General features: G+C 51.9%; 1 protein-coding gene across 1 annotated transcript in view; it reads left to right on the top strand.

The window, feature by feature from the left end:
* LOC138285789 (solute carrier family 13 member 2-like) overlaps nt 1-26759 on the top strand; it is a 700806-nt gene that overhangs the window by 250057 nt on the left and 423990 nt on the right. The window contains exon 5 of the mRNA XM_069226167.1: nt 3435-3453. Coding sequence (XP_069082268.1) covers nt 3435-3453 — 19 coding nt within the window. The remainder of the gene's footprint in view (nt 1-3434; nt 3454-26759) is intronic.

Raw genomic sequence — 26759 nt, 5'->3', positions numbered from 1 at the left:
GCGGGAGAAGCGGTGAGTAGGGAAGTTCTTTTGCGTCTTTTTGAATATACCTCTTCCAGCATGCGTGTGCCGATGCCATCAGTGGGTTTTCGCGTGGGCTTTTGGCCTGCTTGTTCGTAAGCCATACAAGCAGGGGGACTCCCTGAAGTCGGGATTTCAGCCAAATAGATTCCGCTGAGCTGGGTCTATGGATCCAATTTAGTATCCACTGCAACTGTGCGGCCGCGGAATAGAGCTCAAAGTTTGGGGCGCCCAACCCTTCCGCAGCCACCGGATAATGTAGCGTGGTGAGTGCGACCCGCCTTCTGCCCTCTCCCCACACAAGTTGCAATAGGATAGTGTTCAGACTGTTGAAAAAGCTTTTGGGAATAATGATTGGCAAGGCCGCTAAGTGATACAACCATCTAGGTAGTATCAGCATGTTTGCTAAGGCCACCTTGCCCAATGGTGAAAGTGGTAGTTTATTCCAGAATCGCATTGAGACCTTCATGGAGGTCACCGCTCTCCCCAGATTACCATCCCTGAAGTCCTCTGCTCTGTGGTAGATGTTGACCCCTAGGTATTTAAATGTGTCAAAGCACCATTTTAGGTGGCCTGACGGGGCATTCTCTTGTTTCGCTGAGGGTGAACTGGTGAGCGGGACTATACAGGATTTTTCCCAGTTGACTATTAGGCCGGAGATCCCTCCAAACTCAGACAGCAGCGACATCACCGGGGGCAACACCTCCTCCCCTCTGCGTATGTATATCAAGGCATCGTCTGCGTATAGCGATATGGCGTGGAAGGTCCCGCTCCTTACTACCCCCCATTCTTCTTTTTTTGCACGAACGCGTGCGGCCAGTGGTTCCATCGCCAGGGCGAATAAGATTGGGGATAGGAGGCATCCCTGTCTTGTACCCCTGCTGATCGAGAAGCTCCCTGATATGACTCCACTTGTTTTCACCCTGGCCTGTGGGTCAGTGTACAGTATGCGTACCCAGCATGTAAATTTTGGGCCAATACCCATTTACTGCATGGTGGCAAACAAAAAATCCCATTCTAGTGTATCGAACGCTTTTTCGATGTCAAGTGAAATCACCGCTTCCTCAGATGCGTTCGGGGGAGTGTCGCCCATTGCGCTTAGCAGCCTCTGAATGTTAAGAAAGGTGTTGCGCTTTGGAATGAATCCGTTCTGATCTTCGTTTACCAGAGTGTGCATGTAGGGAGCTAACCTGTTGGCCAGAATTTTACCAAGTATTTTTTAGTCTAGATTTAGCAATGATAGGTGTCTGTAGGATTTAACGTCAGTGGGGTCACGCCCTTGCTTCGGGAGGACCACTATCATTGCCTCCCTCATTGTGGGGGGTAGAGTCCCGTTGACCCCTGCCTCTTCAAACACTTTCAGGAGGTGCGCGTTAAGGTGTGTCGCGAAGGTAGAATAGTATTCTGATGGCAGGCCGTCTGCACCTGGAGCTTTATTCCTAGGTAGTTGTTCAAGGGCCTTATTAAGTTCTCCTAATGTCAGGGGGGCCTCTAGTATCTCTCTGTCTGCTTGTGTAAGTTGGGGCAGGGGTGAGTCCGCCAGAAAGGACCTGAGTTGTTGGGTAGTGCATGATGTACGTTTAGCGTATAATTTTGTATAATATTCCCTGAACGCATCGTTTATTTCTTCCTGTGTGGTTGCCAGTACGCCTGTGCCTATCTCTATTGCCCCGATTGGGGGGCGCTGCCGGTCCTCACGCAGGAGCCATGCAAGTAGCCTACCCGATCTGTCGCCTTCCATTTGTAGTCGGTCAAGTGGTATTTGTGATCGTGAAGGCGTAGTGTGGCATCGGCGGTGGCATATTCTGCGCGCTCATCTTTTGATGTTGTGTATGGTGTTTTGTTGCGGGCTACTGCATTTTCTAGTGCTCTTAGTTTCTTCTCCAGCTTGCTGACCTCTGCATGGAGTGTACGTCTCACCCCCCATGTAGTAGAGATACAGTGGCCACGAATCACTACTTTGTGTGCGTCCCACTCCACTGCTCTTAAATTTGTGGTGCCAGTGTTTAATTCCCAGTACTGTTTTAGCGCTGTTCTCAGTGTGTCTGTGAATGCTGGGTCGTGTAGGGCTTCCACTTGTAGCCTCCATGTTGGGATTGTTTGGCGCTTCCTACCCCAGTCCAGAGTTATTTTAAGCGGTGAGTGGTCCGATAGTGTCTTAGCTAGGTATTCAATCCCGCTGGTTATTGTGCAGATTTCCTGAGTACCCCACAATAAATCTATCCTGGTGTGCATCTTATGTGGTATTGAGTAGAATGAGTATTCCCTGTGTAGTGGATGCTTCACGCGCCATATGTCATGGAGGCCCATGTCACTGGCCCATGTTGGCAGTGGGCGTCCGGGATATCTATTAGCTGTCCTGTGTGTGGGGGGGTTAGACCTGTCCAACGCTAGGTCCGGCGTACAATTAAAGTCTCCACCCCATATGGCAGGTGTTTCGGGGTTCACTAGTAATGCTGGGGTGAGCGTGCTCATGAATTCGGGCAGCGCGTTATTGGGAGCATATATCCCTATAAGTGATAGTTGTTTGCCGTCTAATCTACCCTCCACTACCACATACCTGCCTCCCTGGTCTATCCTGTATGATGTTTGGAGGAAGGGGACGCTCCCTGCTATCCATATGAAAACCCCCCTCGCGAAAGTTGAGTAAGATGTGCCTACAATCTGTCCCCCCCATTTACTCCGCAGTTCTTGCAGGTCTGGGTCTTGCAGGTGGGTCTCTTGTAGGATTGCGATATGTATGCCCTGGCGTTTAAGTCGTGCATGCACCCTGGACCTTTTGCTCGGGGTCCCGAGTCCCCTGACATTCCAGGTGACTATGTCATATTTATGTGTACTGTAGGCTGTGGGTTGGGCCATGTTTTGTTTTGTGAGGGTGTATCTGGCACTCTACCTACTAATAGGACCCGGACGGTTCCCCCCGACCCTGTCGCATCAGCAGTCGGACCCCCGATCCTGGCAGTGTTCGCTGTGTTGTAAGCAGACCTGTAGTGTACAAACTAGCAATTACCCTCTTTCCCTCCCCAACTGGATCCCGTCCCCAACTGTGAACTTGCAACAAACTACACACCCCATTGGAGTGCGAACAGAACTGTGTCCATGTGGATATCTGTGGGGGAGCAATAATACTGTCCGGGTGTGGCTCGTTATGGGGCTCGCATCCTTCTGCAGGCCCGGTCTGCGGATGGTTTGGTGCGCTCCTGGGGCGAGCTGATTCTTCCCCCCCCCCGCCGCGCTCCCGCCGCCAGCTACGCGCAATTTGGGTATAGGAACTATCTCCAAGAATAGAAAAAAGATACATGAGTTCAGGTGAGATAGCCACCCACTTCGGGTGGGGCACGCAAAGTTCAGTTCTACTCCTCGACTGTGGCAGCCGGTCCCAACGGGGGTGGGTCAGTGATACTCATTCAAAGTGTATCTGCGGTCCTGGGGGTAAGCTCCGGGCCCCTCAGCGCTTCCGTTAATGTGGAATCCGAGCTGATCGAATCCGACTCCGAGCCTTCCTCCGGGTGTGTCCTGAGAGTCTCAAAGGAGTTCTGTGTCAACAGGGGAGTTTCTTTCAGGACCCTAGCTCTCTCTTCTGCGGCCTGTTTCTCCGTGGGTTGTCCCGTGGGACGCCTCTTGGAGCGTTTCCGTGACGATGTCGTTGACCAGTTCTCGTAGGTGCCGGTTGCTTCACGGGGGTGGGCGAGCCCCTTGGCATGCATCCACGTCCAGGCATCCTCCGGTGAGGTGAACACGTGGGTGCGTTCGTCTGTTGATACTCTTAATTTGGTGGGGAATAGTAGTGCGTACTTTATATCATGTTCACGGAGGCGTTGCTTTATTTCGGCATAAGAGTTACGTTGTTTTTCCCCTTTTTGAGTGAAGTCTGGATAAGCGTGAACAATTGAGTCCTCGTACTTGAATGGGCCTTTGTTGCGGAACTGTTGTAGTATAGCATCACGGTCTCTGAAATTCAGGAACCTGGCTATCAACGGTCTTGGGGGTTGGCCCGGCACTGTGGAACGTCCAGGGATCCTGTGCGCTCTTTATTCCGAGAAGAATTTCGATGGGGCTCCATTCAGGACCTCTTTAATTAACCAGTGTTCAAGCAAGAGTTCTGAGTTTTGATCCAGTGATTTTTCAGGGAATCTGAGGAATCGTATGTTGTTACGGCGGGACCTGCCCTCCGCCTCCTCTTCTCTTCTCAGCAGTGTCTTTACTTCTGCATCCAAGCGGAGAATTTGTTTTTGGTTGTCCGCTACTGTGGGGGTCAGTTCGTTTAGCGCCTCTTCCGTTGACTTCACTTTTTCGGATAATTTGCGATGGTCTACTCTAAGAATGTTCAGATATTGCGACACCGTGTCTATCCTGCTCTCCAGTGAGGATTTAGGGGGTCATTCTGACACCGGCGGGCGGCGGGAGCCGCCCGCCTGGAGGGAACCGCCGAATGACCGCACTGCGGTCAAAAGACCGCGGCGGCCATTCTGGCTTTCCCGCTGGGCCGGCGGGTGACCGCCAGAAGGCCGCCCACCGGCCCAGCAGGAAACCCCCCTCAACAATGAAGCCGGCTCCGAATGGAGCCGGCGGAGTTGTAGGGGTGCGACGGGTGCAGTGGCACCCGTCGCGATTTTCAGTGTCTGCCAAGCAGACACTGAAAATCTTTATGGGGCCCTGTTAGGGGGCCCCTGCACTTGGCATGCCAGTGGCATGGGCAGTGCAGGGGCCCCCAGGGGCCCCACGACACCTGTTCCCGCCATCCTGTTCCTGGCGGTAAAAACCGCCAGGAACAGGATGGCGGGAAGGGGGTCGGAATCCCCATGGCGGCGCTGCAAGCAGCGCCGCCATGGAGGATTCCCTGGGCCAGGGGTAAACCGGCGGGAAACCGCTGGTTGCCCTTTTCTGACCGCGGCTTTAGCGCCGCGGTCAGAATGGCCCAGGAAGCACCGCCAGCCTGTTGGCGGTGCTTCCGCGGTCCCCGGCCCTGGCGGTCATGGACCGCCAGGGTCGGAATGACCCCCTTAGTGTCCATGATTGCCTGTAGCACTTTCTCGAATTTTGAGGAGTGGGCCTGGAGTGTGGATTCCAGCGACTGCAGGGTGGGTATAAGTTGTTGATCGCCAGGTGCCGGTCCGTGCGTGTTCCGGTCCTGGCTTTTCGCCGATTTGGACTTCCCGGACATTTTGCCATGTCTGTACTTGTCCTTTAAGTGGGTATACTGCTCCACCGGGTACAACCAAACGGCTGAGTTCGTTGGTGGCACACCCGTGCCTCTTTTGCGTGTGTCCTCGTTCCTCTTGCACCCACGCGGTCACCCACGATCCCTGGGCCGTTCGAGCAGGGGGGGGCTGTATGTCCTCACGGGCCAGCGCAGGTGTGCACTTCAATTTTTGGGATTTCGGCCCTCCTGTTGGTCTTTAAGATAGGTTCTGGTTCCAGCGGGCAGGGGATCCCCGTTGCTGGGCCCATCAACCAGCGTGGGCAGGAGAGAGGCGGGGGGGGGCAAGGCCCACGTGCCCCTACCGATTCCCTGGCTGGCGACTAGTCCCGAGCCCTGGATCCTCTGACAAAATGGGGGGGGAAGAAGATCCTTCTCGTAGGTGCGCACCGAGCGAGCTCCGGGCGCACACAGATCCTCTGCAGCAGTCCGGCGCTTACACAGTGGGGCGGCGCCACTCGTCGCAAATCATGTCTAGGCCTGGTCCAGTCCGGCCGCGCATGTGCCTCATAGGTTGTGGCCTCGAGTTCCTCCTGCGGCCCCCGGTTCCTCTCTAGGGGAGCACGCCTCCCCGCCGGACAATAAGGAGGGGGCACCTTCAGGGGTTCCTGGCAGCTAGTTCTCTGATTCCCTCTGCCCCCCCATGTAAGCGGGGGGATCCTTGGTGAGAGAGGGGGGAGGAGGAGGGAGCAAAGGGTAAAGCAGGGCCCAGATGTGGGCTCACTACCTTCCCAGAGCGAGCCCCTCCCGCCGCCGCACACCGACCTCACTGTCCGGCCCCCAGGTCGGAACCCGGAGCCCCGCGTAGGGGAAGATGGCGGCCGCGGCTCCTTTAAAGAGGCCGATTCTTCGGCGGCCGCGCTTCTCAGCCGCCCAACAGTTTTTGGAGCTGCTAACGGAGGGTGAGGGGCACACGGAGCGGATCCCTCCTCCGCCTCGAGGTGTTGGTGCCCCGGGAGCGCCCCGCGAATATATTGCGGTGAGCCCGAGATGGAGCGCTTAGTTAAGCGTCCTTCCCGGTCGCCATCTTGGCTCCTCCCCATGGTGATGTATAGTTACGGTATTGTTGATCGCATGCCCTGTGGTTGCCAGGAAGGGAAAAGGACAGCAGCAAAAAACCCAAACAAGACGTAGTCAGCATCAAAAAAACTTTTAATCACCACCCACCTCGACCCCCCCCAATCGGGCCAAATGATATTAATGTACCCTGGACATGTCCCCATTTTAGAGAACAATGATGTTAAACCAGAAATCATCCTTGTGGGTGCACCAGGGGCCCAGCTCTTACACCAGCCAAGGGTACCTGGGGGCCAGAGGGATTAAATGGTAGGGCACTCGGAATCCACCAAGGAGAGCCCCAGCATACAGATAATAAGTAAGTATGCACTGCTGAGGTTGACATTATGATCCTGATGGTGCGTCATCAGGATTGGGGAGGCTGCACAGTGGGGGCGCCACCCCAGATCATCAGGCCGCGTAGTATCGGCCATCTCTGTCTGGAATCATAGATACTTAGGCGGTCATTATGAACATTGGCGGTCTGGACCGACATGCATGCGGTGGCGGAAATTACCGCCACTGGCATGGCGCTCCCGACCGCCATATATGTTCATGGCATGACCGCCACAGGTGGAACTCCGCTACCGCCTCCAGGCAGCCTGACGATGGCGGAGTTCCTTATCCGACAGCCTGCCGGATAAAGAACCTGTGTCTACTGGCCTTTACCTGGTGGTGTCCCCCGCCAGGAAAAGGTTGGCAGAATGGGGGCCCTTGCGCTGCCCATGAACTTGGCATCAACGACGGGTGCTGCTGCATCCGCCGCACTGCAACATTGACATGGAGCCGTCGGCAATGTCCAGGCCAGCATTCCACTAGGCCGGCTGGCGGAAACACTGTTTCCGCCCGCCGGCCCAGCGGAATGTTCTTTATTGTGCCGGCGGGGTCCTCAACGGGCTGACGGTCTGTGTTTAGACTGGTAGCATGAACACGGCGGGAAATCCCGCTGTGTTCATAATGAGGGCCTTAGTCATTGTCACTCCAGTGTCCAGAATCTTCAGCCCAGGGCACAGGCAGGGATCTCGGTGCACACGGCGGAATACTTTTCACAAACGTTGCAGAGGCCTTTGGATCTTTAAAACAGCATGGTTTACCAGAATGGTAAATTCACAATTTGGCTGGATAGAGTAAGTAGCACTTAACGTCAGTCTTCTGGAGTAAGCAATTGACCGACAAAAAATCCTTCCTGGTGGCCTGCATGGCAATTGTAAAATCAGGGAAGATTGTCATCACATTGCCCCTGTAATTGATGGTCTGCTCGTCCCTTGCCAGTCGCAGCACTGTGTCTCTATCTTGGTAATTCAATATTCTGGCAATTATTGGGTGGGCTGGTGCTTCAGGAGGGGGCCACTGGCCAAGTCATCTATGGGCACGTTTGACGATGAACAAGTTGAAAACCTGTCCCCAACATAGCATTCGAAGCATCGTCTCCACGTAGTCTTCCATGCATCCCATAGCCGTGGACTCAGGGATACCCGTTATTCGCAGGTTTCTTCACAACTGTCCCTCCAAGTCATCGTTCTTGTTCAGGATAACCTCCAGGACCCATTCCATCGGAAGCAGCTTTTTGCTGGTTGCAGAATTCCCATCCTCCATTTCCAGCATATGGTGTTCTAGGTGTCCTATTTGTTCTTCATGCCGGTCAACACTTTTCTTCAGGCGATTGAACCTGTCAGTCAGCAGGACGATTTTGGAAACGATGGAGATTAAACTATGTTTAAGTTCCAGAAACATAATGCGGATGTCAGGCTCCTGGGATGTACCTTCGCAGGCACCCTGACTTGGCTGCTGGTCCTCAGTGGAGAGGTCCGTCATGCACATCTGCTGGCACTGTTTTAAAGAGAGTTTTGACTGTTGTGGGTAATTTTTCCACATCTTGCAGGAATAATGGGTCCTTGGCGCCTCAGGAGCATTGGGTCTCCACGCTCCATGATTTGCAGTTGTCAGTCCTGGTACCTGCAATGTCCTGCCTCACCCCCTAGGTAACATGCAGGAGGGGCACGAGGAGACCCAGTTCACCTCAGCACAGAAAATAATCAAATTTGGCAAGTGATCGCAAGTTCAAGCATGAGACAGCATCGTGGCCAAAGGGGTTGTCACCCACGGTGCAATTCAGATCTCGTTGGTCAGAGGCCAGTCTGCAGTGAGTACTGGGCGCCTAGGGACTGGGGAGTCTCCACGCCCATGGAATGCAATTGTTGGTCCAGAGACCCAACATATTCCCCTTCACCCAATAAGCAATGCAGAGGGGGGGCACACGCCAGCGCACCCAGGTACGGCACACAATCAAGTATGGGGACCAATTCCAGAAGGCAGCATTGGGGCCAGAGGGACCCTCGCTCACAGTGCAGTCCAAGTCTCGCTTGTCAGGCATCAACCTGGGTACCTCATCAGAGTCGAGAGGGAGAACTCTCCAGGATATACTTCACACCCCGTCAATGCTCCTCTGGGGGGCACAAGCAGGCCGGCACCAGTTCAAACAGCGTGTGGCGTCCTGGTCGTGGCCAGCTGCACCCAGTCAATTCCTTACTGGCTGCCCCAAGGTCCCGACGCCCAACCTGGGTATTGATGTCTGCAGTTGAGGCCCAAAATCAAAGGAACCCCCTCAGTAATTAGTACACAGCCCCCCAGGTGCACATCATAATTGAAGTGGACCAGCAGGAGCAATCTGGATCGCGTCGCTGCGCTCCACAGCACGCACAGCGCAGGCCACTAATCACTCCAGGACCCGGCCAACAAAACAGGAGGCCAATGTAGTTATGCTGGCTGTTCGCTAATAGGAGGCCTGCTTCACATACCCTGCAGTGTAGGAGTCTTTGCTGTCCCCCAGAGCAGCCTGCAATTCCAGGTGGCGCTCCCGGTGTCCTGGATTGATCCTCTATGATTCCCCTGTCTTTGACCCCCTGATGTGTCAAAACTGCCACAGTGATCCAGCTCGGTGCCAAGGCACTCTGGCATTGTGCTGCTGAGAGCCGGAATCATGCAGAAGACGACAGCGACAAGAAATGATGGCGGCAGTGCTGGGTCAGTGCTGCCGAGCCGAGCATGGAGGAACACCTGAGGTAGGAGGAAGACTGCTTTCCCCTCCTGTGGATCTGCAGCCCACGGGCCCCCTAGGGAGATTGGAGAGGCATACTGAGTGCATGAAAGGAGGTTGGGGGAGAAGGCCTTGGGCATGGAGGTGAAGCCCAAGGTGGCGGCTGGGGGGCTCCCCCACCAGAAGTAAGTTGTCCTCCCTTTGAGTTATGCTTGTGGGGACCCTGGCCAGTACCTGTGGTCCAGGGAGTGGTCTCCCTTGGTCCAACAGCGACCCGGGTGAGAAAAGGCCCAGATAGTCCAGGACTATATTGGCGGTCCTGGCGTGGGCCTGTACCGGTTGGGTGCAGAATGTAATCCTACATCCCTGGTCCTTGGAGGCCCAGTTGGTTCTGGGGACATCGCAGGCTTGCCATTGGACTTGCGCATAGCCCGGCCGGCTTGGAGGAGCAGGGTGCTCCAGGTGGTTGTGTGTGGCGATAGTCGACTGCCAGCCTGCCACACTACTGGGGTGAATAGGTAGATATCTCTGGAGGTGACCACCCTGGCCGTGGGGATAATCGTTGGGCTGGACAGTTACATACAAGGGATAAGAGAAAATTGGCATGCTTACTAACTATGACTGAAGATAAGCTGCCGCTAGGCCCAAAACAAAGCACTTTGGATTAATATGCACAGCTGACTGTCTCAGTGCAGATGGTGGGCCTGGAGGGACAGCCAGTGGTGTACACAGACACTGCAACACCACTGGCTGCCATCACCCAATGAAGAGATATGTTCTATGCAAAGATCGAAGCGGTCGGCTCCAAAGTCACCTTGCTACGACAAGACTTACAGAATGCAGTAGAATGAATCACTGAGATGGAGACTAGGGTTTCAAGAGTGGAAGACTTAGTACAAACTTCATAGCATAGGGTTCAGAGTTTGGAGTCCCTCACCAAAGAACTGGCGACCCAGGTCAAGGATGCTGAAGAGGGAGCACGGAGAAACAATTTACAGTTTGTAGGATTCCCTGAAGGCTGCGAGGGAACCTCTGCCGGTGCCTTTATTGCCAAATGTATCTGCTCATAGATGTCTGAAGGTTCCCCATCCACTTCCTTTGTAATAGAGAGAGCACACAGGGCATTGACACCGAAACCACCACTGGGAGCACGTCCATGCCCGTTAATAGCACGCTTGCTGAATTATACACACAGAGACGCCATCCTTAAATTTGCCAGGTCACAGTTCAAACTTATCTATCAAAATTCCATGATCTTTCCGGATTACACGAAAACGGTGCAGCAGCAGAGACAAACGTTCACTAAAGCCAAACAAAGATTGTGAGAGCTCAACTTATCGTGTATGCTGTTATTTCCAGTTCGGATGAGGGTTGTATACGAATCACAGACATCCTTTTTCGATAGTCTTGAAGAAGTGCTCCATTGGACTGATGAGAGGGTGGTGCAGATGCCTCATAGTCCTCCACATTTGGACTTGGACTCATTCCAGGGTCCAGAGGGGCCCGACAGGCCACAGCCTTTAAGAAGATAAGGAATAGATCTTGCTCTACATGGTGGGCTAGGGGCCAGAAGAAAAAACCTGAGGTGGACAGTGTGGTAAGGTGGGAGATGTTGATAACTGTTGCTTTTGCAGAGGAGCCAGATTGAAGCGGAACACCTTGGTTGGGGGTTGGACGGCAGGGGAAAGATGTGTAACTTTGCCACTTTGATGACTATACATGGGTGCTAGGGTTCCATTGGTTGCTGTACCTGGATACCCCAGTTCAGGTTCTGTGAAATGCATGCTGCAACAGATACTTCAGAGTTTTTGGAGATTAGGGGTTTTTTGGGGTTTGTTTGCACGTTTTGTTGGTTTGCACTAAGGCATGTTCTCACATACAACACCCAGGCTTGCCCTTCCAAAATCCAGACAGACATATATGTACATTCACACAGAGACTATGGGGAACCCTGAGGTAGCATTCAGAGACATCAAAATCCTGTCTTGGAACATACAAGGGGTGCTTGATAGTATTAAACGTGGTGCGGTCCTGAAACCAGACTGGGGCACATATCTTAATGTTACAAGAAACCCACCTTCTTTGGACCAACGCCCCGTGTCTGTCTAGGTACGAGCACCACCAGGTATATTATTTTGACTTTATTAGGGCCTCTAGGGACACTTACATATGAATTCACCGTTCCCTGCTGTATCGGGCGGGACAGGTCTGGACAGACCGGTTGGGCCGCTATATTGGTGTGACATGCGCACTATAAGGAGAGACTCTTACTTTGTTCTGTGTCTACTCTCCCCCCTTCGTTGGGCCAACCTCTGCTTGATAGCCTCACACGCCTGTGGGGGTTCTTCCCTGTGGGGCTCATGCTGTTTGGAGGCAATTGGAATGATGTTATGCAGCTCAGCGTAGATAGGAGCCATAGACAGCCATCAGCACATGGGCCCGACCGAACAGGGGTGGCGGTGCTGGCGACTGCGATGTGACTCACGGATGTTTGGAGGCTGCATCATCCCACTCAGCCAGGCTTTACATATCTATCAACAGTACATAGCTCACTGTCCAGGATTGATTATATCTTCATCCCCACAATTGATGCACATAGAATTGCAACCATAAAGATAATGGCAAGGGGAGTATATGACCACTCTCCATTGGTGATGGCCCTGCTTATGGGACCAACAAGACCCACCTTTTGGTGGCGTATGTCACCTTAGCATTTACAGCTTCCCAAATACTGCCAAGTTATGACCAGGGGAATAGTAGAGTATCTTACTCATAATGAGTGTTCTGTGATGAATGCAGTTACATTATGGGAGGTGCTTAAGCCCGTTTTGTGGGCAATTGATATTAGCTTCTGCGCAGAATAAAGGAAATGTAAAACACAAGAAATTAAGGGTTTAATTGGAGGAGGGAGGGACAACACAATCTGGTCGAGAAGATTGCAGGCAACTTGTCTTGGCGCAACAACGCTTAGTCTAGCTTCTTATGGATGAGGCCATACTTATTTGGCGAGCCAGGCAAAGTAGAATTTACCAGTGGGGAGACAAATCAAGTAAAGTATTATAAAGGCTTTGCCATCATCAATCAAATGCACAAGACCTACCGCTACAAAGGGACGAGCTCAACACTCTGATAACTGATCCACACACGCTGGCCCAAAAATTGCTGCATTCTACAAGTCGGTCTATACCCGTCAGAAGATACTCACAAATGAATTGATCCTAGATTTTGTGAATGACCTAACCATGCATACATTATCTGCAGAGGCTTGGTCGACCCTCGAAGAGGCCCTGATGGAGAACAAACTTGCTCTTGCGTTGTCTGACCTCTGTAATGGATTCCTCTGCGAATTCCTGAAGGCAAATATGTCTAAACTGGGGAAACAACTAGTAAACACAATTCATACTGCTTTAGAAGAGGAGCTGTGCCATCAAATTGGCATCACGCTGAGATTGTGGTGTTTCAGAAGCTGCCCGCCCACCAGAAGGTCCTTCCTCATTTCACCCAATTACATTTGTTAAACATTGAGTTGAAACTCCTTGCTAGGGCACTTACATATAGCTTGCAACCATATATACTTGAGTTAATACATCCGGACAAGACTGGGTTTATGCCGGGTCGGGCAATAAGTCATAACATACAGAGAACCTCTAATGCACTGGCCTTGGCATGTAGCCTCGAAGGTCCAGCTGCCATTTTGTCGGCAGATCTAAACAGAGCATTCAACTCTGTCGATTGGACATATTTGTTCACTCTATTATGTAGGCTGAATTTGGGTCCTTGATTTATCTCATACATTAGGTTAATATATACAGATATTACTGCCTCCGTTAGAATCACTAGTCACATCTCTGAGACCTTTCAGATACAAGCCAAGGGTGCCCACTCTCACCCCTATTATGCATGTTGGCGATGAGCCCTTGGCTGAGTGGGTTCGCATTGACCCATTAGTTAGAGGCTTTGAATGGTCCATAGATATCTTGTATAGAATTGCCTTATATGCAGATGACATATCGATCTTTATGTCAGACGTAACAACACCAGGCCGTGTATACTTGAGATATTACATATTTTGGGGGAAACGTACGGCCTATTTTTGAATGTATCTAAATTCTCCATTCTCCATCTCAATGAATATGGGGGTCCCAATAATTGGGCACCAGGCATTCATGTAGAAGATAAGGGTCTTAAATACCCTATGTACTTATCATCAGCCAAAGATTGGTTATGGGGGAAAAATATAAAACCTATGCTGGGCATCACCCAAGAAGAGGTCAAAACATGGTCGCTTCTTCCCCTGTCCCTTAAGGGGAGATCCTTGATTTTTAACATGGTTTCTCTTCCCAGGCTGCTTTATAGACTTCAGAATGTCCCATTCTTGATCCCCGCCAGTGGTTCCACCAATTCAATTCCATATTATTGAGATTTATATGCGATGGAGGGACACCTCATATATCCTTAGCCTCATGCTTCTTATCTACATATGAGGGTGAAATAGCCGCTGCAGATCTGTACTCTTACTATGTAGCGTCTCACTTGCTAATTGTTACTGAATAGTGGAATGGCCATCATAACGACCCTGCATATGCAACCGAAAAATGGGCGATGGGTGGAACCTCCCTACTTGGCTGGTTATACAGTAACCAGAGGCTCACTACATTGCCTCAGGCGACACAGGTAGTGCTCGGACTTCGGCGTGAGACTCTGTGGCATGGGTCGATGCTTCTGCAGGTGGCTCAATTAGAGGGCTTTGGGAGATGGGACATGATAGAGGTTACATTGTTAGGGGACGTAACAAATGTGACCCACTTAAATTCCTGTCAGGACCTGCAGTGTGAATATCATTTGCACCGCACCCAGTTTCATAAATATATGCAGCTGCAACATGCCATATTGCCTTATGTTAAGTCCTTGACAACGTTACCTTAATTCACCCCCTTGGAGCGCAAGCTCCTGCAGGGAGATATGGGAGCACTCAAGATATCCAGTATATTTTGCTTGTTGATAATTAATAGCCCACATACATTGGACGCTCTAAAACGGTCCTGGGAGAAGGATACGTTGGTCTTGGGCGATGATGATTGGGCTGAAGTGTTGCGGTCGTCCCATGAGGCGGCTGTTTCCTCACGCTTGCGCATGATACAACTGAAATATCTTCATAGGGCGTACTATACGCAGCAGCGCTTGTGAAGTGGGTTATAGCCTCACCACAATGCCTTCGGTGTCAAGGGTCAGAAGGCACATTAAATCATACTGTGTGGGAGTGTTCCGCTCTGAAACCATTCTGGTAGGGGTTATAGGATGTTTTAGCACCGTCTAATCACTACATATGCCATTCGACCCCAAACTAGTACTTCTACATGTGGTGGAGGAAATGTGGTGGGGAAATAGATATAAGCGAACACTATTACTGCTGGGTTTCAAAGAGCAAAGAGAGACATTGCCAGAGAGTGGAAAGCAGTGTTGACCCCTGCCCTTAGTGTTTGGAAACGAGGCCTGGACCACTGTATTGCCTTAGAAATTCCTATATATCAGGCGCAGGGCTGCCCTCACAAACATTTGAAGATTTGGCAAAAATGGGGGGATCATAGGGTGATTCCCTTACCCCAGGTGCAGTCTCACCAAGCTGATATTGAAGTACGGAATGTTTATGTGTAGGAGATATCTCATGTGTCTATGTAATGACTAATTGTATTATGTACAAGATGTGCTGGAGAAGTGAGGGGGTTTGGTGAGAGGAGTGGGGAAACGTGCAGTTACAGTTTCGGAAAAAGTTAACTTTTGTATGGCTATGTGAAAATGTGCTATTATGATCCGGCTTCTGCTGGAATATGTGGGACATGCAATAAAAAATGTTTTTAAAAAAACAGCACACGCGAGGTGATTCTCGCTCCTACTCTCAACGCCGCTTCAACTCCTTTTGCCGCAGCTCTCCATGTGGGCCCACCGAGCCTCCTCTTCTCAGGGCCTGCATGGGGCTGGGTGGGCAGTCGGCCTCAGTACGTTCCCACCAGGTAGCAGCCGCCTCTCACTTTCATCCACAGCAGTTGCAGGGGCTCAGCTCCATAGAATCCGGCGCTCTCGCCCTGGGTCACCGCTGCTCCCTCCAGCCTCAGGGGCCACGCTACATGTGTTGTCTGAGATGCCGCAGCCAGTTCCATCTGAATGCCCACCTCTTGCTGTTTTTTAACCCTTCAAAAGGGGTTATATCGAATACAGCAGGTTAGGGAACATGTAGGCACTATCGTGCAGGACCCTGTGCCCTATAATATGGCTGATAATTGAAGGATTAAACCTCAGGCCGGCAAAGCCTCACGGGGGACATCTTGCTGAAGGGCTCTCTGGCACCCCTTCAATGTATATAGTTAATGACATATGAAAATACCAAAGGATCTATGTGAATATTATAAATGTATATATTTTTACGGTTAAAGACCCAAATGCTACCTTTATTTTCTATAATATAAACAACTTCCCTTCCATTTGTAACTTCGTTTATTACTCTCAGTTGCATATGTGCTGTTTTTCGCACCAGCAAAGATGCATCCTGCAGCACTGGGACTGTTTTACTCTTTTTAAGTGTCAGATTCAATCTGACATTGGTGAATTTGGATGCCAAAGTTTAGACGTCACAACTCCATATACTCTGGTTAAATGTTTTATTCACAGTTTTGCTTACTTGTTGATCTGTGACATGTTATTGCAGTTAAGTTCAGTAACATGATAAGCGCAACACAATCATAAGCTTACGTAATGATTAAAAGAGTTTGCAGTCATGTCACCAAGATTGTTGATCAATGTCCTTTTCTTTTTGATCGAGTTCTTCATAACATTTCTGGAGGTGTGTCTCCAGTAACTCAACACCTAACTGTCTGTGGAGATTTTCTGTTCTTGCGAAGCAAAGACCACTGCTTGCTATCCTTAGGGTCTTATTTTGGACTTTCGCCAATGCTCCTGGCAGATACTCCACACTCAGGCCATGTATTTCAGTATACATTTGATAATTGCACTGATTACACAGACCTTACTACGTATAACATGGACTTAATCTTCAGTAGCCAGTACAGTACTGCCAGTTTGGTAGATGCCTTCTGATGTCTTTCCCTAAGTGGGTTTGCCAGCTAATGTTAGAGTTAAATGTTACTCATTTTTATCCTTCAAAGCACATTTGTGGGTTTTCTTTCATTTTCATTTTGTTAAACAACAATGTTGAAGTCTTGCTTCAGTTGAAAACTACATGCCAATCACTGAGAAAGTCAGATTTTACATGAAGGGATGTTTGAAAGTTCTTGGCTCCTTCCCTTTAGTAGAATAACTGAGTGATAACCCAAAGATCTTCAATTTAAAGCATATAGGACCTCATTACGACCCTGGCGGTGAGTGATAAAGTGGCGGTAATACCGCCAACAGGCTGGCGGTAAGTACTGCCAAATTATGACCGCCCACCATATCATGACACTGCAATCCACCACCTTTTCCGGGGCGGTACCAACGCCAACACAAGCCTGGCGGAAACAGAGCTCAGAAGTGGAAGGACTCACCACTGGAGACAGAGGGAAGATCCACGTTGCCATGGAACCCGAATTGCAAGTTTTCCCGATGATCTTCTACGTCATGCTCCACCTGGAACACCAACGCCGACGAGGACGACGACGGTGAGTACAGCCGCCTAGCACACAGGGAAGGGTGGGAGGAAAACGAGAGTGACACACACACGCACAACACACTCACCATACACACAACCAGCTACACACGTAAACCAATCGGACAAGACACACGGCAGAATAATACACGGACCATAATGCTGTAGTAACTACAATATATTAGCATAGCAAAATCCACCACATGAACCAAATATATACAAATGTCCATAAAGGGCCAATGCCCAGTCCAAAGTCATGAGGGCACACAAGGCCACAGGGCACATTCCAAGGCCCAACATGTTTCCTGACACAGCCGGAGAGAACACTTCAGGGGCATAATTTTGCAAGTGGTAAGGCACCTCAGGAGGGTGGGGGCACCTCAGCCGAATACGGGAACGTCCCCACTGGTTCTGGAGGGGGCAACATGCCCATTCCTTTCTCCTGGGGAGTGCAAGGCCACAGTCTCGGGAGTGGGTGACTTGCCTACTGGTTCTGGAGGGGGCAATATGCCCATTGCTTTGTCCTGGGGAGTGCAATGCCACAGTCTTTCAAGTGGGTGATCTGCCCACCGGTTCTGGAGAGGGCAACATGCCCATTGCTTTGTCCTGGGGAGTGCAAGGTCACAGTCTGTGGAATGGGTGACTTGCCCACTTGTTCTAGTGGGGGCAACATGCCCATTGCTTTGTCCTGGGGAGTGCAAGGCCACAGTCTCTGTGGTGGGTGACTTGCCCACTGGTTCTGGAGGGGGCATCATGCCCATTGCTTTGTCCTGGGGAGTGCAAAGCCACAGTCTCTGGAGTGGGTGACTTGCCCACTGTTTCTGGAGGGGGCAACATGCCCATTGCTTTGTCTAGGGGAGTGCAAGGGCACAGTCTTTCAAGTGGATGACTTGCCCACTGGTTCTGGAGGGGGCAACATTCCCATTGCTTTGTCCTGGGGAGTGCAAAGCCACAGTCTCTGGAGTGGGTGACTTGCCCACTGTTTCTGGAGGGGGCAACATGCCCATTGCTTTGTCCTGGGGAGTGCAAGGACATAGGTGGTCATTCTGACCCTGGCGGTCTTTGACCGCCAGGGCGGAGGACCGCGGGAGCACCGCCGACAGGCCGGCGGTGCTCCAATAGGGATTCCGACCGCGGCGGTAAAGCCGCGGTCGGACCGGCACCACTGGCGGGGTCCCGCCAGTGTACCGCGGCCCCATTGAATCCTCCGCGGCGGCGCAGCTTGCTGCACCGCCGCGGGGATTCTGACCCCCCCTACCGCCATCCAGATCCCGGCGGTCGGACCGCCGAGATCCGGATGGCGGTAGGGGGGGTCGCGGGGCCCCTGGGGGCCCCTGCAGTGCCAATGCCACTGGCATGGGCATTGCAGGGGCCCCCGTAAGAGGGCCCCTACATGTATTTCACTGTCTGCTGCGCAGACAGTGAAATACGCGACGGGTGCAACTGCACCCGTCGCACAGCTTCCACTCCGCCGGCTCGATTCCGAGCCGGCTTCATCGTGGAAGCCTCTTTCCCGCTGGGCTGGCTGGCGGTCTGAAGGCGACCGCCCGCCAGCCCAGCGGGAAAGTCAGAATTACCGCCGCGGTCTTTCGACCGCGGAACGGTAACCTGACGGCGGGACTTTGGCGGGCGGCCTCCGCCGCCCGCCAAGGTCAGAATGAGGGCCATAGTCTTTCAAGTGGATGACTTGCCCACTGGAGGGGGCATCATGCCCATTGCTTTGTCCCGGGTAGTGCAAGGAAACAGTCTCTCAAGTGGGTGACTTGCCCACTGTTTCTGGAGGGGGGCAACATGCCCATTGCTTTGTCCTAGGGAGTGCAAGGGCACAGTCTTTCAAGTGGATGACTTGCCCACTGGTTCTGGAGGGGGCAACGGTCCCATTGCTTTGTCCTGGGGAGTGCAATGACACAGTCTCTGGAGTGGGTGACTTGCCCACTGGTTCTGGGGGGGGCAACATGCCCATTGCTTTGTCCTGAAGAGTGCAAGGCCACAGTCTCTCAAGTGGGTGACTTTCCAACTGGTTCTGGAGGGGGTAGCCCACCCGGTAGCCCCCGGAGGGTGGCCTACATGGTGTCCGCCGGCGGTGACAGATGCACTGTGGTGATGGTTGGAGGAGTCTCCTGGGCAGCTCCTGCACTCACTGATGGCTGCATTGTGGTGGTGGTCGGATGAGTCTCCTGGGCAGCCCCTGCACTCACTGATGGCTGCATTGTGGTGGTGGTTGGAGGAGTCTCCTGGGCAGCCCCTGCACTCACTGATGGCTGCATTGTGGTGGTGGTTGGAGGAGTCTCCTGGGCAGCCCCTGCACTCCCTGATGGCTGCACATCCACAGCTGGTAGTGGGGGCCCTGTGACCCCTGGTGGTGGTGGCGGTGTTAGCCTGACAGCTTCTGCTGGTGTAGAGTGCCTCGTCTCCTCCTGTCCATGGGTCCTGGATCCCTTACACTTCCTGGCAGGGGTGGATGGGCTCTTCCCCTCTCTGCCTGGTGGTGCAGGCTCCTTCCCCTTCTTCACAGCTGGTGCAGGCCCCTTCTTCACAGCTGGTGCAGGACTCTTCCCTTTCTTCCCTGGTGGTGCTGGCTCCTTCCCCTTCTGTGTTGTAGGTCTGGTATCCTTACCACCATGAGTAGGTGGTGCTACCACTATCCCCGTGGACTGTTTGGCTGAGGTGCTTGGCTGTGTCCTTGGTACCCTGCCCATATGTGTAGGATGGGGGAGGGGTAGGGAAGAGGTCAAGTTGGGAAAGGAAAAGCTTTTTAGGGATGTTGGGGAGGGACGAGGGAGGAGTAATGGGAGTGGAGGATGAGGGAGTGGTTGTATGTCTGCTGTATTTGGGCGCAGGAGCATGGGCTGTATGCTGATGTGAGGTGGATGGCTGTTGGGTGTCTGAGTGCTTGCGTTTGTGTCCTTTAGGAGAGGGGACAGACACGGTGGGAGAGGACACAGGGGACACGTGCATGGCTGTTGTGGAGGTGTCTGCCAGTGAGGTGTGTGTTCTGCTTGGTGTGGTGATGCTGATAGTGGGTGTAGATGTAATGCATGCAGGTGTGAGTGTGGATGTGATAGGGAGGGAGGGGGAGGAGGAGGTGGGGGAGACAGTGGAGGCAGTGGATGTTGTCGTGTCTGCAACTGTATGGTGTTTGTGTGAGTGCCTGTGGGATGAAGTATGGCGCTTGTGTTTGTCTGTGCTACTTTTGTGTGTTGTCCTGGGTGCATGCTCATCTGACTGTGTGCTTGGGATAGGTTGGGGTTGAGGGGAATGGGATTGGGTATAGGTAGTTGTAGGGGAGAGGCTAGAAACAGGGACAATGGCTGCCATCAGAGAGGAGGCCAGAGCCTGAATTGATCTATGTTGGGCCGCCAAGCCAGTGTGAATGCCCTCCAGGAATGCATTTGTCTGTGGCATTTGGGCTGCCAGCCCCTGGATGGCATTCACAATGGCTGACTGCCCTACAGAGATGGATCTCAGGAGGTCAATGGCCTCATCACTGAGGGCAGCAGGGCTCACTGGGGCAGGGCCTGAGGTGTCTGGGGTGATGGAGGTGCCCACCCTCCTGGGTGAGCGGGCACTGACAACTCGCTGAGGGGCTACTGGGAGGGAAGTGCTGGTATGGGGGGGCAGCTGTACCTGCAGCTGGGGTGGTCACAGAGGTGTCCGCCACCACCAAGGAGCTCCCATCAGAGGAGGTATCTGAGTCGGTGTCATCTCCTCCTGTCACTGCCATGGTGCTCCCCTCGCCCTCCGTCCCACTGGTTCCCTCGGCGTCGGTGGACTCTGCCTCCAGGGTCATGTGGGATGCAGCTCCCTCTGTTGCTGGTGCCCCTGCTCCTCTGCAAGATGATCCTAATGCATACAAGGACAGGATTACAAAACAAGTAAGGGGGGGAAGAGAAACAAAGGATACACTGGGTCAATGACTGCACCAACACCACCCTTGGGGTGTACAGCACCCTCACACACAGGGAACAGGCCTGCGCACCATGCATTGCACTACCAGTGAATTGGCTAATCACCAAGGCATGAGGAGGAGCATACACTGCCAAATGCAGCACACCTGGGACCCACGCAGCCCTGCCTAGAAGTGACTACAAACAAGCTAGGTTATCTGTATTTGCCATGGAACCGTTACCCTTCAGAGGACCCACACTGCAATGTCTGGCCTGGCCTCAGGGGCACCCACTAACACACAACCACCACCCGGATACCACCCCACCAGCCAAAAGTTGTAATGATACCCACTGTACTCACCCCCTTGTGGCTGCTGTGATTCCCCCAAGCGCCCCTTTAGCTCAGGGTGGGCCACCACCGGTATGCGGGCCATCAGGGGGTCAGGGTCTGACGGGCACCCCTTCCTTGTTGGGAAGCCATCCCCAGCTGGGTCTCTGCAGTCTTCCGCGCCCCGCGTCTCAGGTCCTTCCACAGCTTCCAACAGTGGGTACTCTGCCTGCCATATACCACCAGGGTCCACATCTCCTTGGTGATGGCACGCCATATTCCCCTCTTTTGATGGGCGCTGACCTGCAGAAGCAATAAACACCATTAAACTGACAGTCCAGGCTGTCACACACATGGCCCACCATGCCCATTTCCATCATCATTGGCACACATTGACCAGCGCATGACATGTACACCACCAACAGATAATCGCCCCCCTTACACAATGCCTTCACACACATCCCCATGCATCCATGCCACATGCATCATGCCCACAGTGTACTCACCTGTTGGTCTCGAGGCCCATACAGCAGTCCGTACTGGGGTAGGACCCCATTGTCCAGTCGCTCCAACTCCTCCGAAGTGAAGGCTGGGGACCCTTCCCCGGTCACACAGGCCATGGTAGGTTCCAGACACAGGTCACAGCAGCACATGCAGTGTAGGTCTTTTCCTGTGGAAGGTCAGGAAACGAGTGAGGAATGATTGAGAAAAATGGTGGTCATGTCCGCTGCATTGTACACTGTCACCGCCGGCATACATCCCCATTGGTCACTGTACCTCATAGGGCTCAATATTATCCAATGAGGAATTGCACAGCAGTTCATGACCGCCTACCGCCACGACGTTCAAATCTGGCAGAATTACCTCACTTCCACCTGTCTCTCCACATAGGACAGGTGGTCGCCATTTCGGGTGGGAGGGGTGGACAGGCCTATCGATAATTGCTACATCACAGGATTAATAGGCACACACTTTGAAAATGACACTGTCCCAATACATAATTGCCAGATGTGGACTGCTGTTGTGGTATAGTTGTTCAAATTGTGACAGCTTGCTCACTCTTATGCCCCTTAGATACCTACCACTGTGGATGAATAGGAGATGGAGACATACCCCCATGTACTGACCCCTGGTGGACTTAGCTACACTGGAGGACAGGCACATTATACTCACCTATAGATGCACAGGGCCACAATCACAGAGCTGTGTGCCCAGTTGGAGTCTGATTTGATCTCAGCTATCCGTCATCCGAATGGGATCCCCCCTCTTGTGCAGGTTCTATCAGTTCCTCATTTCCTGGCAATAGTTTCTTTCCAAGTGACAGTGGGCTTGGCAGCAGGAATGTCACAGCCAATGTTCTCGATCGTGCTGGCAAGAGTCTTGTCTGTCCTGGTAAAACACATGCGCAGCTACATTGCTTTCCCCCAGGTGAAAGATTTGGCCACAGTAAAGACAGGATTCTATGCAATGGGACATATCCTCAATATTATTGATGCGATTAACGAAACACATATTGCGTTTGTCCCCCCCCTCCGCCAGCAGAATGAGCATGTGTACAGGAATCGTAAGAGTTTCCACGCCATGAATGTGCAGATGCTGTGCCCAGCGGACCAGTACAACTCCCATGTCAATGCTAAATATTCTGGGTTGGTGCATGATGCCTTTGTTCTGAGGAAAGCAGCATCCCAAATGTGATGGGCCAGCTACAGACGCACAGGGTGTGGCTTATAGGTGAGCCTTGGTCCTTCACCAGTGTATTTTACTGTATGCCTCTGCTGTTAACCAAACAGGGTAGTGTGTGGCTAAATGTTGTCCCTCAATACTTGCAGGTGACTCCGGCTACCCAAACCTATTGTGGCTGCTGACCCCTGTGAGGAATGCGAGGACAAGGGCTGAAGAACGTTATAATGAGGCACATGGGTGAACCAGAAGGATTATTGAGACAACCTTCGGCCTCCTGAAGGCCAGGTTCAGGTGCCTCCATCTGACATGTGGATCCCTGTGCTGCTCACCCGAGAAGGTTTGCCAGATAGTAGTGGCATGCTGCATGTTGCACAACCTGGCCCTTAGATGCCATGTGCCTTTTCTGCAGGAGGAGGAGACTGGAGATGCCCCTGTGGCAGCAGTGGACCTTGAGGACAGTAAGGATGAGGAGGCAGAGTATAAGGATGTGGACAACAGAACATCAGTGATCAGTACTCCCTATGACACACAGGTGAGACAGTGCAACTTCACATATCTATGACTATTGTTGTATTCTGTGTGGCAGTGGAATGGGGGCATTACCCACTTGTTACCTCTACTTACTGTCACCTATGGATTATCATTTTACAGATGTCGGTGATATGACAACGATGCTCTGATGTGATCACGACAGCCAGCAACAGGGCATTTATTTTATGCTCTCACTATGTACAGTTCATTTGCAATGGATGTAGCTGTTTCAATCAGTACAATTTTGCAATACATGAAATACTAGTAGTCAAGTTTTATCCAAGGGTGTTTGTTGTAGTGCTAAAAAAAGAAGGGGAAGTGCAATGAAATGGGGTGATGATGGAGGAAAGTCTGGGGTATTATTCCAGTCTGCTTGTAGCACAGATGCAGTGTCCAAGGGGCCATAGGAAAGGGAGCAAAGGCAGTTCAAGGTTGACAAGGTGACTGAGTGGGACACAAGGGGGACAATCAGGAGAGTCTCATTTCCTGGCAGTGGTCTTGGCAAGTGTCTCTGGCTTCTGTCTGGGTCACAGGGAATGTTTTCGGGTGGTTCACCTTCTGCAGGGGGAGGGATGCAGGTGGCCTGTGGGTCCTGCGACAGGCCTCCTGGCCACTAGTGGCAGCGGAAGTGGATGGCTGTTCAGTTGACTGGCTAGTGGTAGGGGCCCGCTGGTGTGCTGTTGCCTCCTTAGTGATGTTGGGCATGTCTTCCAGCACCCCTGCTATGGAGATCAGGGTGGTGTTGATGGCCTGCAAGTCCTCCCTAATCCCCTGATGCTGTCCCTCCTGCAGCCACCTGTTCTCCTGCACGTTGTCTAGGATCTGGCCCATCGTGTCATGGGAATGTTGGTAGGCTCCCAGGATCTCAGAGAGTGCCTCCTGGAGAGTCAGTTCCCTGCTCCTGTCCTCCCCCTGGTGCACAGCAGTCCTCCCAGTTTCCCTGTTGGCCTGTGCCCCTGTCCCCTGAACAGTGTGCCCACTGGCACTATCCCCGGGTCCCTGATTGTCCTGGGGGCGAGGTGTGGCCAGGGGTCCCTGTACAGGTGGGCACACTGCTGACTGACGTGTCCTGGGGACAGAGGTCTGGGTACGCTGGGTGGACACTGTGGTGTTGGTTCCGGATGGGGGAGGCTCTGTGGTGGTCTGTGAGTGGGCTTGGTTGACCGGCTGTCCAGTGGTCCCTGATGGGCCAGGTAGGTTCTCCAGATCCAAAAGTCCAGAGTTACTGTCATCACTGGGGGCCTTTTCTGTTGGGGGACTGGATGGTTGTGGCACCTCCTCTCCACTGACATTGGCTAGGGTACCTGTGGGGATGTAAATGACGTATTATGCTTCAAGTGTATGACATTTGTACTTCCCTAGCGTCTCTCCTACGGTTGGTGTTGCCCTGACAGCTTTTGCATGTGTATGGTGATGTATGGTGGGATTGTTCGTTTCCCCATGCTGTGCATGCTTTAGTGATGGGTGTCCAAGCAGGGCTGAGAGGGGTGTCCATGCATTGGTATGACATGCAGGGCTTGGTATTGGGATTAATGAGATGTGTAGGTGTAGTGTGTGGGATGGAGTGGAGTGATGGGAGTGAGGGTGTGGGTGTGAGATGGGATGCATGTATTGGGGGGGTGATAGGTGATAAATATTGACTTACCTGTTTCCAGTCCTCCGGCAACTCCAGCAAGTCCCTCAGGATGCAGTATTGCCAGTGCCTTCTCCTCCCATGCTGTGAGCTGTGGGGGAGGAGGTGGGGGTCCACTACCAGTCCTCTGTATGGCGAGCTGGTGTCTTGCTGCTATGGAACGCACCTTCCCGTGTAGGTCAGTTCACCTCTTCCTGATGTCGTCCCTCGTTCTTGGGTGCTGTCCCATGGCGTTGACCCTGTCCACGATTCTCTGCCATAGCTCTATCTTCCTTGCTCTAGATATCTGCTGTACCTGTGCTCCAAAGAGCTGTGGTTCTACCCTGACAATTTCCTCCACCCTGACCCTTAACTTCTCCTCAGTGAAACGGGGTGCCTTTGTGGTGCCATGGGTGTTGTGTGATGTGTGTTGGTGAGGGTGTTGGGTGATGTGGTGGGGTGTGTGATGTGGAGTGTATGAGGGGTGTATGGGTGTAAGTGGTGGGTGTGTGTCGAGTTGTCTTTGTGCTCTTCTCAGTCTCCTGGTGGCAATTGTTGTTTGTAAGGGGTTGTGGGTAATGTGGGTGTGTGTTTTATAGTGGTGCGGGTGTGTGAGTGTGGTGTGTGTACGGGTGTCAGGTGTGTGTATTTGGTAATGGCCAATGCAGTGTTGTTTTATATGTAGGTGTCCATTCTGAGCACCTGTGTACCGCCTATGGTTTACCGCCGTTGAATGTCTGCTGTGGTGATTCATGGGTCATAATGTGATGGGCGTTGTTTTGTTGGCGTAACGGTATAGATTTTGGGACCCCCATCTTATCACTGACCTTTGATCTGGCGGATTTGTGTATGTGGCTGTATTCTGTCGAGTTGGTGTGTGTGTGTTATAATATGGTGAGCGGATATCTGCCACCGCAGCGGTATGTTGGTGGCCGTCAGCGTAGCAGTAAGTGGGATTTACAGCCAGTCTCATAATAAGGGCCATAGTCTGTCTCCTTAAAGTCTGTGGGAATATCGTTCATGAATACATTGAACAAGAATTTCCAAGATTTGATCTCTGAGGCACCCCATCTGGATAGGGCATATCGCTGAGCATTCCTCTTATACTTATATGAATTGTGCATTCTGACAAGTACTTGGAGAGTAGGTTTACTAGCTTCTTGGAAACTTGAGCTCAATAGGTTTGTAGAACAGTCCCGTGGGCTACCATTTTCGGATTCAGCACCTCCACTGTTAACTGCTATCTGCTGGTATGTCTTAAGGTTTCTTTAAGTTGAGTTTACAAAACAGCCACTGGAATATGCATTTTCCCGACTTTCGCAAGTAGCACTAAGAGTATTATCAACCTCCAAATTCAGTTTCATAGTTTGGACATTGCATTGTTTTGAGGCTCTTACCATGCTACATTCATTTTACAAACAAAAAGACTTGATAAAATCCAACTTCTTGAGGCCGAAAAACATGTGTTGGCTGCTCTCGGAATCGTATTGGCTACTACAACAATTACAATTTAAGAAATTAAAACTTCATTGCTTCTAAATCAAAACAAATGTCTGACTAGTATATTTGTATTACTTTATATGACAATGTAGGAGTGTGCGTTCCCTACCATATAATTATCTAATCTATTGCCCTGCATAGTTTTCCCAAGGGATGAACCAGAGGTACAAATGCTAACCAGAGAGGAACAGGTACTGCCTTTTTGACTTTGAGCACTGTTTCAAATAATGTGCATATATTAATAACGTATGTAGAAATAGCCCAA

The sequence above is a fragment of the Pleurodeles waltl genome, chromosome 3_1 (assembly GCF_031143425.1).
Source record: "Pleurodeles waltl isolate 20211129_DDA chromosome 3_1, aPleWal1.hap1.20221129, whole genome shotgun sequence".
In the NCBI taxonomy this organism is placed as follows: domain Eukaryota; kingdom Metazoa; phylum Chordata; class Amphibia; order Caudata; family Salamandridae; genus Pleurodeles; species Pleurodeles waltl.
The sequence above is the reverse complement of the archived record's forward strand: the minus strand, read 5'-3'. Positions and strand labels throughout refer to the sequence as shown.